This window comes from Lepidochelys kempii, chromosome 10 (assembly GCF_965140265.1).
Source record: "Lepidochelys kempii isolate rLepKem1 chromosome 10, rLepKem1.hap2, whole genome shotgun sequence".
In the NCBI taxonomy this organism is placed as follows: domain Eukaryota; kingdom Metazoa; phylum Chordata; order Testudines; family Cheloniidae; genus Lepidochelys; species Lepidochelys kempii.
Window position 1 is genome coordinate 53,906,246 of NC_133265.1, and position 13,608 is coordinate 53,919,853.

A 13,608-nucleotide genomic window follows, 5' to 3' on the forward strand; every position below is an offset into this window, starting at 1 on the left:
TTGTCTTGTTATCTTTAAGCAAAAGCTCCTAACATGAGGGAGAGAGTATCAAATCACATAGTAGACAAAAACTTCTAGTTTTATCTGTAATTTTCCCCAGAAGATTTGAACATAGAACTACCTTACCTAGAAAAACAAAGCCATTTTCCATCAAGTAATTGCTCCTACTTCAGGTGAAAAAATCCTCATCCTCATCAATGTTCAACTAGCAGTGTGCTAGTCCCCACCCATGTCTGTCTGACACCTGTGGTCTTATTTCCCAACATGCCTTGTGATTAGAAACAACCCTGACTAAGAGGGGCCTCAATATTCTCTGTCCTCTTAACATGTGAAAGATAGAGAGGAAAAAGAAGGGGAGGAGCCACTTCTGTTTGAAATGGAATGGGAGGAATGTGTCAGTAAAGAGCAAGCTTGTGGAAAAATACTGCTCTTCAATGGGAGATATAGTGGATGTAGTTTGGAACTTAGAACACACTTGAACATAGCCATTATATGAACAACATACCCCCATATCTCAATGTCGGTACTTCGCCCCATTAAACTTTTACCCCCAATCGGGGAGATTGCAGATTCTTACGCCACCCGTTCCTAAACTGAATTTCGCACGCCTTGATAATCTGTACCTCATTCCCTGATAACCAGAAACTTCTATGCTTAAACTCTGTACCATTTTCTTTTTACTTCAACATCATCTTAATAAAATTAAGAGGAGGTTAAAGCCAGGGTGACAGCCTGGGAATACTTAGGACTTAATTTTGTAGAGGTGTGGCTTTCTCAAAACGCTTGTCTCTCCAGGTACCACAGACACAGCTCTTACAAAGGAAAAAATGTCTAATGCTTTGTTCACGATTGTACAATTAAAATTTTGAAATCCGGAAATGCAAAACTTAAACTTCCTACAACAAGGTTAATGTGGACATGAGGCATATCCTGTGAATAGAAACATATTGAACTAAACACTTAACAAAAACTAATAGAAAATACTACATATATGTAGAGCTGGCTGAAAAAAAAATCCCTCTCTGCAAATATTTTAATGTTTTGTCCCACTTTGGCAGGAAACTTTCTCAAAAGCTGAGGAAACTTCACATTTTCCATGGAAAGTGTTTTAAAGAAAAACCTCTGTTTCAGGAGAGCCTAAATGTAATTTTTTGCTTTCCCAGCCACCCGCAGGGTGAAATTGACAAGAGCCATTCCAGTCTGGCTGCTGGAGAGGCAGAGGCCCTGGAACCCTGCCTGGGTCCTCTTCCTCCCAGCCAAACCCCAACTCTGGGCATAGGGAGGCAGAGCACCCCGGCCATGGGCATCTCTGATCACCAGAGCTATGGAGAGGCAGGGAAGTAGAGCTGTGTCTCTCCCTTCCCCAGAGTTGCAGAGGGAAGCTTGCCTGTGTTTTGACTAAACTTTTGTCAAATCTGTAATAACCAGCTCTTGCATATATGTAATGTGGCCCACGTTAACGTAACTAGGATCCTTAACTAAGGTTTGTAGGTCATCTTTATATTGGTAACTTGCTGCTAGCTAATAAATAGGGTAATTTACAGCAGATGTAATGTCTACTTTGTTCAAAAAAGTATTTTTAAATGAGTTTGGCACTCAGCTTGTGGTCAGAGGAATCCTGTTTGTATAGAGAATGAATGTTCTACAGTTAGGACTGCCTCATTTTCCTGTTGTAGAAAAAGCTTGTCTTATTTTGTTAGTTACTATAGCAACTGTTGTGGCCTGTGGTTCCAGTTGTTCTGAGTTTATCCCTTTTAGGTGTTCCCACCCCCCACCCCCACACATAACAGCTTCATAGCAAAAGATTTTGTAATTGTTTCGTAGAGCTGCTGAGTTATTTTTGTCCTAACCTTTACATACAAACTTCCCCTTTTATCCTAATCTTAAAAGTATAGAGTGAAATCTAGTCAATTTTTTAAAAAGTAATCCTTACTTCTGAATTCACCAGTCAATTTTAATGGGTTTTACTAACACATTTTCCTATTTTAATTGTTTTTTCTCTCTCTCCATTGCTATGTGAAGAAACCACACAAATAGGAAAATAAATGACTATGGGTGTAATTCTACTCACGCGAGAAGTCTCTGTGGACTATGCTTCTGAGTAAATTTATGCATATAGGCTTGGGTTTTCAAAGGGGCCTAAGAGAATTAGGTGCTAAACTCCCATTGAAAGTCAGTTGGAAAGTTGGGCACTTCACTTCCATAGGCCTTTTGAAAATCCTCATTGTAAGGGTTTAAAGGATTAGTGCCTAGGCAGGGGAAACAATTAAATTGATTGTACATAGTGTTGTCATATTCATCAAGTAAACAAAAGGAAAGAAAATATTCTGTCACTAATCTTTCATCTGTAGTAATTCTAGATGGCAATTGTAATAGTAGGTAGACACACACAGACATAAATTGACAGAATCCCTTTAACCTTCCTGCAAAAGAACACTGATCACTTTCTATATTCATCTGCTTTACTGTGGGAAATAAACCTAGAGTGTTGCACTTTTGAATTGTTTTTGCTATGACTAAAAGTATATTGGAAGACTGCTAGTGAAATTCTGTCTATCGGGTTACATTTCTAGTAGCACTGAGGTAAAAATAGGTTTCAGAGTAACAGCCGTGTTAGTCTGTATTCGCAAAAAGAAAAGGAGTACTTGTGGCACCTCAAATAAATTGGTTAGTCTCTAAGGTGCCACAAGTACTCCTTTTCTTTTTGAGGTAAAAATAGTTTTTGCTCTGAAACATGACTGCCAGTCCTAATGATACTCATACCCGCTTTAAGATACTTTGTAATTTAAAGTGTATGATAAACTACTAGCATGATACTGGCAACCATCCTCTTCCTGGGAGTAATACCAGAAAATAAAATATGTCAATATGCTTACTTCCATGAAATAAGGGAGTTCCCTTTCTGTAACATGCGTCTCTCTTCTGTCTGTCTACACAGCTCTTCCATGGAAATTCAGCAGGGTTCTAGCTTTGTGGGGTCTGAGAGGCAGTGAAGCCAGCACGTTGGCTGTTGATTCTCACCTTCCCTAACCTGTGGGGGGGGGGGAACAGTGCAAGTTGATACAGCAGTTTTCCTCTTTGTGTCATGGGAACCCTGTGGTATCCCAGGAGAACCACAATGCAGTTAGTGTAACTATTTAAAACAAATAAAATGGAACAATAAAGACTCCTTTTTGCAGCTTGTATGTCCAACCTAAATGTACACGTGTGTCTGTTGGCTTTGTTGACTTTAAGCTAGAGCTTTGCGTGTATGTATAATATATTAATATGTGGAGTACTGATTCCCTTGAAACCTACAGTATAACTGCTTCATGGCCTCTTCCCATAATGAAATGTGCTCAGTTTCATAATGTTGGCTGAGAAATAATTGAAGTTTCAGCCTGAAAAAGATGAGTGTATTCGCACTTCATGTTCAATGCAAATCTAAACCATAATGCCTTGGCAACATTAACATTATTGCTTTGTAGTTATGTAAACGTTGATAAGCACTTAAAATGATTAAGTGCTATCAAGACTCTGCTATGATGTAGGCTGATTACTTTGTTTATCTGTAAATACTTGCAAATTTGCTTCCACTTAGGTTGAAGGCTGTCATAAAAATAAAGGGAAGGGTAACCACCTTTCTGTATACAGTGCTATAAAATCCCTCCTGGCCAGAGGCAAAACCCTTTCACCTGTAAAGGGTTAAGAAGCTAAGATAACCTTGCTGGCACCTGACCAAAATGACCAATGAGGAGATAAGATACTTTCATATCGGGATGGGGGGGAAACAAAGGGTTTATCCGTCTGGGTGATGCTTTTGCTGGGAACAGATCAAGAATGCAGTCTCAGAACTTCTGTTAGTTAGTAAGTAATCTAGCTAGAAATGCATTAGATTTCCTTTTGTTTAATGACTGGTAAAGTAAGCTGTGCTGGATGGAATGTATATTCCTGTTTTTGTGTCTTTTTGTAACTTAAGGTTTTGCCTAGAGGGATTCTCTATGTTTTGAATCTGATTACCCTGTAAATTATTTACCCTCCTGATTTTACAGAGGTGATTCTTTTAGCTTTTCTTTCTTTTAAGAACCTGATTGATTTTTCATTGTTCTTAAGATCCAGGGGTTTGGGTCTGTGTTCACCTGTACAAATTGGTGAGGATTTTTATCCAGCCTTCCCCAGGAAAGGGGGTGTAGGCCTTGAGGGTATATTTTGGGGGAAGACGTCTCCAAGTGGGCTCTTTCCCTGTTCTTTGTTTAACACGCGTGGTGGTGGCAGCATAGGGTTCAAGGACAAGGCAAAGTTTGTACCTTGGGGAAGTTTTTAACCTAAGCTGGTAAGAATAAGCTTAGGGGGTCTTTCATGAAGGTTCCCACATCTGTACCCTAGAGTTCAGAGTGGGGAAGGAACCTTGACAAAGGCCTATGTAAAGCGCTCTATGTTCCTTGACACCTCCCCGCCCCCCGACTCTATACTGTGGGGAGTGGGATTGATGGATCAATGGCATAGAATGAGGGATTTCAACTCACATCTGTGTGAAGGGGAGCCCTGAGGTAGGCCAGAGAGAGGTCAATTGAATCTGTGCAGTCACTGTTCCAGGGGTACACTGCAGTGGCTGCATAGACATACGCTGCTGTGCAGTTGCTCCAAGTTTGCAACAAAGCGAACGATCTTGATACCATGTGTTTCCAAAGAAAGACATTCATGCTTGCTGTGAGCACAGTAAATGAAGTTGAGATCAGCTCCCTTGGTTTAAAATGGGAGCTGTTGTTTCTCAGCCAATAAAAAGATTTTAAAAAATTAAGTTGTCTCCCTTCTTGTCATTCCTTTATGTGTATTAAGGTATTTTCAGGCCTTCATAAGTACCTAGATAAAAGCTAATAAAAAAAGACTAGGTTACTATTCTTGACAGCAAGTTAAAGAAGTATGGATTGGATGAGTGGACGATAAGGTGGATAGAAAGCTGGCTAGATTGTCGGGCTCAGCGGGTAGTGATCAACAGCTCAGGGTTCAGAGTGACCTAGACAAAATGGAAGATTGGGCCAAAAGAAATCTGATGAGGTTTAACAAGGACAAGTGCAGAGTCCTGCACTTAGGACGGAAGAATCCCATGCGCTGCTACAGGCTGGGGACCGACAGTTCTGCAGAAAAGGACCTGGGGATTACAGTGGACGAGAAGCTGGATATGAGTCAGCAGTGTGCCCTTGCTGCGAAGAAGGCCAACTGCCTATTGGGCTGTATTAGTAGGAGCATTGCCAGCAGATCGAGGGAAGTGATTATTCCCCTCTATTTGGCACTGGTGAGGCCACACCTGGAGTTTTGCGTCCAGTTTTGGTCCCTCCACTACAGAAGGGATGTGGACAAATTGGAGAGAGTCCAGCGGAGGGCAACGGAAATTATTAGGGGGCTGGGGCACATGACTTACGAGGAGAGGCTGAGGGAACTGGGGTTATTTAGTCTGCAGAAGAGAAGAGTGAGGGGGGATTTGATAGCAGCCTTCAACTACCTAATGGGGGTTCCAGAGAGGATGGAGCTGGGCTGTTCTCAGTGGTGGCAGATGACACAACAAGCAGCAATGGTCTCAAGTTGCAGTGGGGGAGGTCTGGGTTGGATATTAGGAAAACTATTTCATTAGGAGGATGGTGAAGCACTGGAACGGGTTACCTAGGGAGGTTGTGGAATCTCCATCCTTAGAGGTTTTTAAGGTCAGGCTTCACAAACCCTGACTGGGATGATTTAGTTGGTGTTGGTCCTGCTTTGAGCAGGGGATTGGACTAGATGACCTCCTGAGGTCTCTTCCAACCCTAATATTCTATTTTCCTGAGTAGAATGAGAGCAGCTCTGTGCCGGTTGTCCTCTTACGGTTTCTAATCCATTAAGAATAAAGACGTCTTTTCAGTAATCTTCCACAACATCAAATAATGGATTACCTAATGTTTGGCATTGAATGTAAAATAACTGGGATGAGCCATTTGAATATAATGGTTGTTTTAAAATTCGTTGGTTCTACAATTGCAGATTTGTAATGAGCTTGTGAAGTCCACAAAATATATAATATTTTCTCTTGCTACTCATGATGTTCAGTTTGCAATTTATATATATATATATTTTTTTTTTTAATTTCCAACAATGAAATTCTGATTTCCCCTATGGAAACTAGAATGAGAGGGGTTTTCCAGGAGGGAGCTCTCTCAATATGTTGTTGTGGGCCAGTGGATATGATGCACTAGCCAACCCTCACCATTCTCCTGACCTGCTCTTGTTTAAAATTTGACAAGCCGGGATGTTTGAATCGCTGATTTACATCTGTGTCAAAATGGTCATTTAGCATTTTTAGCAAGATTGTTGTCACCAATGGCAAACTCAGACTTGCAAATTACAATTTTTCAGATAAGAAAAGTCCAGATAGAAAAAAGAAACAGGAACCCAGGTATTTGGATAACAGAATGAGGAGTTCAGTATAAAAGCAAACATAGATATAACCCAAAAGGAAAAGCCCACATAGTCTGTAAAGTGCTGAAACATAATCATTCTTATCATAAAACAATTTTAGTTTGAAACTGACAAGTCAAGCCCCTCGTGCTTGGGAGAAGCTCTCTGTAAACATCTGCAAAACTTAGTATTCTCTATCAAAACATTCCTTAAAACTCTACTTTGTTGTGAGATCTACAAAAAACTTGACAATGGTTAGGCTGCTATTGCCCTATGATTATTGCTTATCGTATTGACCAATATTGTCTTGTTGTTTCCTTATACTCCCTTGTTGGTCTGTCTGTCTTATACTTCGGGCAGGTCTTCTCGGCAGGTAGTGATCTATCTATCAGGGAGCGATTTATCTCATCTCATCTAGACGCGATAAATCGATCCCCGAATGCGCTCCCCGTCGACTCCGGAACTCCAGCTCGCGAGAGGCGGAAGCGGAGTTGATGGGGGAGTGGCAGCGGTCGACTCCCACCATCCTCCCGGCCAGGTAAGTCGACCTAAGATACGCTGACTTCAGCTACGCTATTCATGTAGCTGAAGTTGTGTATCTTAGGTCGACTCCCCCACCCCAACTGTAGACCAGGGCTTAGATGGTAAGTGGGACTGTCTTTTTGTTGTATGATTATACAGCCCCTGGTACAATGAGGTCCTGGTCCATGACTGGGGCTCCTAGCCACTATGATAATACAAATAATAAGTTTAATGCAGAATACCCAGAACACTATCACAAAAATGAGCAAGGTTACAGTCAGTGGGAACTCCATCAGGATTTTAGAGGCAGGATATGGGGTATGGCTGATTAATAAGTGCAGTCCACCTGCTCCTGAGATTGTTTAACTGGTCCCGATTTTTTTATTTTGTTTTCTGTCCAGCATAGTTTGGAAGCACAGGCCTGAGCATGGACATCTATATTTAGAGAAAAATTACAGCAATGTAGAGTTTTGTTTGCAAATACTTATACAGAGTGCATTAATGGCTAGAAATGCTTTTTACCTGATTGACTTTCAGATAAGCAAAACTTGTAACATTCTTTTTTAAATTGGATTTGGCTTCTACACACATTTAATAAAGTCTTTTCTTACCAGGTTTGTTCTCTCTTGCTATTTCTTTACTGAAGAGATTCAATTAATAATTTTTTTTTCAGGACATATTGATGCCTTTACATCAAAGCTCATTATGCTTGAAGAGATTTCTCCAGAACGGTTAAAAGAAAAATTTGGATTATTTAAGTAAGTAAACTTTATTGTCCATAATTTAAAAAAAAATCAAGATGAAACAGCTTCAGAATTAACAAACCTTTTCCAAGTCATTTCTTATGATAGTTCTTAATCCGTAAGTAGCAAAGCACCCACCGAGTGTAAGTGGAACCATGATTTTATCCTTTTGCTTTAGTTTAAAATTTAGATAGGACTCCCAAATGCTTTGTTTAGTATGATGGCCAAGATTTCCAGTTACAACTAATGACTTCAGGTGCCTCTGTTGATTGGATGAGCAACTTGAGGCATCATAAAAGGACCTGATTATCAAAACATTACTTACTGAAAATCCGATTCCTTCAGGGTGTCTCAAATTGGGTTCCCAAAATCACTTGTCACTTTTGAAAATCTTGGCTTATAATGACAGGTTTCAGAGTAACAGCCGTGTTAGTCTGTATTCGCAAAAAGAAAAGGAGTACTTGTGGCACCTTAGAGACTAACCAATTTCATATATATATAATATCAGGGTTGTAAGGGACCTCAGGAGGTCATCTAGTCCAACCCCCTGCTCAAAGCAGGACCAATCCCCAATTTTTGCCCCAGATCCCTAAATGGCCCCCTCAAGGATTGAACTCACAACCCTGGGTTTAGCAGGCCAATGCTCAAACCACTGAACTAATTTATTTGAGCATGTAGCTCACGAAAGCTCATGCTCAAATAAATTGGTTAGTCTCTAAGGTGCCACAAGTACTCCTTTTCTCTTGGCTTATAAATTTACCTTCTGTGAATTTTCTACCCACAGGCCTGCAAATCCATTAAATATACTTCGACATATCTTGAAGAAAGTGATTGAGTAAGTACTTTTTGTTGTTGTTAAATATTTATGTTGCAGTAGCACCCAGAGGCTCCAAAGATCTTTTTTTTTCTTTTGTAACGTAATTGTCTACTCTTCTGCTGCTATTTCTATTTTAACTTGGATAATACAGTTACATACTCTTTTGTACATAAAAAGTAACCCTAAATGCTTTACAGATAGGGTACAGAATAAGAGTTTGATCCTACAAGCCCCCTTACTCAAGAGTAGACCTTCCTCAGACAGTAAATCCCACTGGCATTTCTCACTTCACTGAGTTTGCAGGATTGGGCCCTAACATTGGTGCTTCAAGGGAAACATTTACGCTTTGCTAGCCTTTTGCTTGTACTGGGAACAGATTGTTGTTGTTTTTTATCCCCCTGCAGGGCTTCACTTGTCCTTACTTATAGTTGCACAGTTTTTCTCCATATGTCTTCATCAGTTCTCTGCGGCTTTGTTCTCTACTTTATTTTGCATTATTTAACTGCTAAAATTTTCTCAAGCTGTTAGCCACTTTGGAAATATGAAATGTGTTTCGAAAAGCCAGTTTCTTGCCATGCATGTATGTGAAGCATCTTACTTACTTAGTTTTGAGCTTCACGGTTTTTGGGTCCAATCTTTATGACATGTAATTAAGACTTTTCTGGTGGGGAATTGGTTGAGCCTTTACTTTCTATAAACCTACATAAGCCTGGGTGAATTAAAAAAGCTTCCAGTGTATGAATTCATAATTATGCTTTCATCACTGTGCTTTCTCATGATTTATGTGCTTTGCTGAAAAGGGATGGATTTTAGCATGTGCTCAAGTGCTTAGCTGAATCAGGGCCTAAATAACTAATGATAATAGTACACAAATGGAAGATAAATTAGCATTTTCATCCAGATATTTTTTAATTCCTTCGTTTATAAACAGGTTGCAGATTATATACGTTATTTAGGTGTGTTAATATATTTAATGTAAATATTAGATACTTTGATGCCCCACTGTGTCAGCTATGTTCTCCTTTCTTTTTTAACAAGTCTTTATCCAGCAGAAGCCATTTACTGTTTTTACCATCTCTGATTATGAACAGATCAAATGGTTGGACTAAGAAGCAAAAATACTATTTGTTTTATTTACTCTACCTTTTATTAAGTCTTGAATTTTGATTTGTGATGTGACTGTGCTTTAGTTTGCAGGAAGGCTCTTACTTATTGACTCATGCTTCAGGAGATTCATCAGTTGCAATTTACCAGAGCTGTCTTGGGAAAGTGACCAGAGCATCGTATAATTTACATAAAGCTCACTGCAGTCTGCCTAATGTACCTTCCACCCTCTCAGTTCCATGGGTACCATTAGATCCCAACCTTCCTTTACCCTATCACACTAATAATGGAAGAGTCCCATGCACCTTTCCACCTAGACCCCAAGAAACTACGAGAAAACAGAAGGTAAGTAACCACACTAAATGCAGATAAATGTGTTGGCTCATTTGAAATAAGCAAATTTGCTCCATAGGTTACAGATATTTTACTAAAAAGAAAAGGAGTACTTGTGGCACCTTAGAGACTAACAAATTTATTTGAGCATAAGCTTTCATGAGCTACAGCTCATTTCATCGGATGCATTCAGTGGAAAATACAGTGGGGAGATTTATATATATGGAGAACATAAAACAATGGGTGTTACCATACACACTGTAACCAGAGTGATCACTTAAGGTGAGCTATTACCAGCGGGGGGGGAGGGAGAAACTTTTGTAGTGATAAGGTGGGCCATTTCCAGCAGTTGACAAGAACATCTGAGGAATGGTGGGGGGGAGGTGGGGGAATAAACATGGGGAAATAGTTTTACTTTGTGTAATGACCCATCCACTCCCAGTCTCTATTCAAGCCTAAGTTAATTATATCCAGTTTGCCGATTAATTCCAATTCAGCAGTCTCTCGTTGGGAGTCTGTTTCTGAAGTTTTTTTGTTGAAGAATTGCAACTTTTAGGTCTGTAATCGAGTGACCAGAGAGATTGAAGTGTTCTCCGACTGGTTTTTGAATGTTATAATTCTTGATGTCTGATTTGTGTCCATTTATTCTTTTACGTAGAGACTGTGCCGTTTGACCAATGTACATGGCAGAGGGGCTTTGCTGGCACATGATGGCATATATCACATTGGTAGATGTGCACGTGAATGAGCCTCTGATAGCATGGCTGATGTGATTAGGCCCTATGATGGTGTCCACTGAATAGATATGTGGACACAGTTGGCAACAGGCTTTGTTGCAAGGATAGGTTCCTGCGTTAGTGGTTCTGTTGTGTGGTTGCTGGTGAGTATTTGCTTCAGGTTGGGGGGGCTGTCTGTAAGCAAGGACTGGCCTGTCTCCCAAGATCTGTGAGAGTGATAGGTCGTCCTTCAGGATAGGTTGCAGATCCTTGATGATGCGTTGGAGAGGTTTTAGTTGGAGGCTGAAGGTGATGGCTTGTGGCGTTCTGTTGTTTTCTTTGTTGGGCCTGTCCTGTAGTACTTCTGGGTACTCTTCTGGCTCTGTCAATCTGTTTCTTCACTTCCGCAGGTGGGTATTGTAGTTGTAAGAATGCTTGATAGAGATCTTGTAGGTGTTTGTCTCTGTCTGAGGGGTTGGAGCAAATGCGGTTGTATCGTAGAGCTTGGCTGTAGACAATGGATCGTGTGGTGTGGTCTGGATGAAAGCTGGAGGCATGTAGGTAGGAATAGCGGTCAGTAGGTTTCTGTTATAGGGTGGTGTTTACATAAAAGAATAAATGGACACACCTTGGAATGGAAATGGCCCACCTTGATTATCACTACAAAAGGTCTCCCCCTTCTCCCCCTCCCCCGCTCTCCTGCTGGTAATAGCTCATCTTAAGTGATCACTCTGGTTACAGTGTGTATGGTAACACTCATTGTTTCGTGTTCTCTATGTATATAAATCTCCCCGCTGTATTTTCCACTGAATGCATCCGATGAAGTGAGCTGTAGCTCACGAAAGCGTATGCTCAAATAAATTTGTTAGTCTCTAAGGTGCCACAAGTACTCCTGTTCTTTTTGTGAATACAGACTAACACGGCTGCTACTCTGAAACCAGATATTTTACTAGTCTGTCACCTTTGGGCTTGAGATCCTTAGTTGAAAAATTCATACCACAGCCCTCAAGAGTACAGAACACACAAATTCACTTACCTGGAACTATCCCTGTTTATTTAATGAGTAACTAGAATTAGCTGTTATTCCAGGTACCCGATTATGATTGACAAGGATTTTTAAAACATGGATTTTTCACAGTTTTGTGGTAAAGTTGTATCTAGGAAAGTTCTGAGGTGAAGCTTTGCTCGCTGAACTTGTGTGGACTAACAATACTTTCTGACAGTGTAGCGGGTGAGCCAGGTTCTTCAGTAGGAGCATCTGCAGTTGGTGTATCAACATTCCGCAAGCACAACTAAACAGGGACTAAAATGTTTGCAGCAAGGACTCCCTCCTAATTTTGGCTCTGGAGGCAGATTTTTGTGCTGTCCTTTTTGATCGCATTTTTTTTCCTCAAACTATCTCAGGAGGGATTTTTTCTAAACAAAAGTTTACATAACTGCTCCTCTTCCCATCTTGATTTCACTGATACCCTGATTTGCTTCTTTTGGGAAGGGAGAGCCTCTGGATATACACTCTGGTTTGTGTTTTTATGACGAGCATGTGCAGAAACAGCAGTATTCCTGTTCCACAGAGGAAAAAAAAATCCCCCAACCTAGTCCCCAAAGTATTTAAGATCAAGAGAGACAAATTCTCATCAACATATTGCAGATATAATAGCTTGTTGCCTGCTTCTGGTCCCACACAACTTCATTGCCTTTGAAGAAATTCTAATTACAAGTCGGGTGGCTTTTTGAGATGAGCCTGAGGTAAAGGGTGTTACTCAAATTCTCATTCCTAAATTATGTCCTCTTAAACCGTGAAATAATCATGGAAATGGCTACCTTTTATTTTTATACAAGATTATTTTTAAAATAAGAGCCATATGTCACTCCTTGTCTGAAGGCATGTGATTTACCTTTTTATTTAGGAAAATATGATTATGATGTCTCAGACATAAACATAATTTTATTTGACTGGCTTATTCCCTTCTAGTAAAAATGAACACCTTCACACTGTATGTGTTTTCCGTTATTTCACAGACTAAGTTGCATGAAGATATACATTTTAATAATTAGTTTGTTAGAAATGAATTTTATGAAAGAATTTATCAGTGCGAAAATGACCGTGTCTTCTAAAATTAAATCACAAGTAAACTGATTTAGTGTAACACAATGTTAAACTTACATTGAACTGATTATCTATGTCTGGAGAAGCCTCTGATGGAATTTGTCATAGTCCCAAACTATAGGGCAGTGAGTAAACAATGCATTTCGCAAACTGTGCAAATTTCCACTAACAAATCCAAACTATTCACTCTAATATTTTGTACAAATACTGTGACATTTTAAAAAGTAAAGAACATCCAAACAGTATTTTTTTCAAGGGGTTCCTTATATTAATCTATTGTATAAATGTGACATACTCTAAAGGACTGCCCTGTGGACTAGATGTAGCTGGCAAATTTCTGAATATAAGCCTGTAGATATTTAGGTTTAAAATTTAATGCAGACTGAAGTAGCTAATACTTTTTTTTTTTCCCCCCAATGCTTCTAGATGAATTGGGCAAAAGTGCACACAGACACACCCAACAATGAAAAGCCAGGATCCATGGAAACAAAAAGCAATCCCTTGTCAGCTAAGCCTGTTAGAAATGAAGGTGTGGCTGCAAAGAAACTGAAGAAAAATAATGGCAAACAAGCAAATAAGATGAAAAAGTGGAAAAAGAAATAAAAGCAAACTCAAGCAAAGCAGGAATAGCTTAGCCACAGTGAGAAAACATGGATTGGAAAAAGCACAAGACAAACAAAGAGCTTATTTTTCATAATACTTCAGAGAAGCCAGAATGCCCTGGCAGAGGAGAGCTGCACAGCCATATTGAGGAAGGTTGTGAAATGCTACGATACCTTAACCCTTTCTTAACTCACAGAATGCAACTCAAATGTGAACATCTTATTTTAAGTTAGCACATGAGAAGAAAAGTCAAGT

At 39.8% G+C, this 13,608-nt stretch overlaps 1 protein-coding gene across 7 annotated transcripts in view; it reads left to right on the top strand.

Annotated features, from left to right (window-relative positions):
- The window catches only part of ICE2 (interactor of little elongation complex ELL subunit 2), a 56,131-nt gene extending 42,732 nt beyond the window's left edge, over window positions 1-13,399 (top strand). For 6 of the 7 annotated variants that reach the window (XM_073303629.1, XM_073303632.1, XM_073303635.1 and 3 more), the window contains 4 exons: window positions 7,604-7,688; window positions 8,458-8,508; window positions 9,681-9,939; window positions 13,177-13,399. In XM_073303629.1, coding sequence (XP_073159730.1) covers window positions 7,604-7,688; window positions 8,458-8,508; window positions 9,681-9,939; window positions 13,177-13,353 — 572 coding nt within the window. In that variant the 3' untranslated portion in view covers window positions 13,354-13,399. Of the gene's footprint in view, window positions 1-7,603; window positions 7,689-8,457; window positions 8,509-9,680; window positions 9,940-13,176 lie in introns of those variants that run through there. The other variant, XR_012153965.1, reaches the window with a different exon arrangement.
- Window positions 13,400-13,608: the final 209 nt, after the last annotated feature.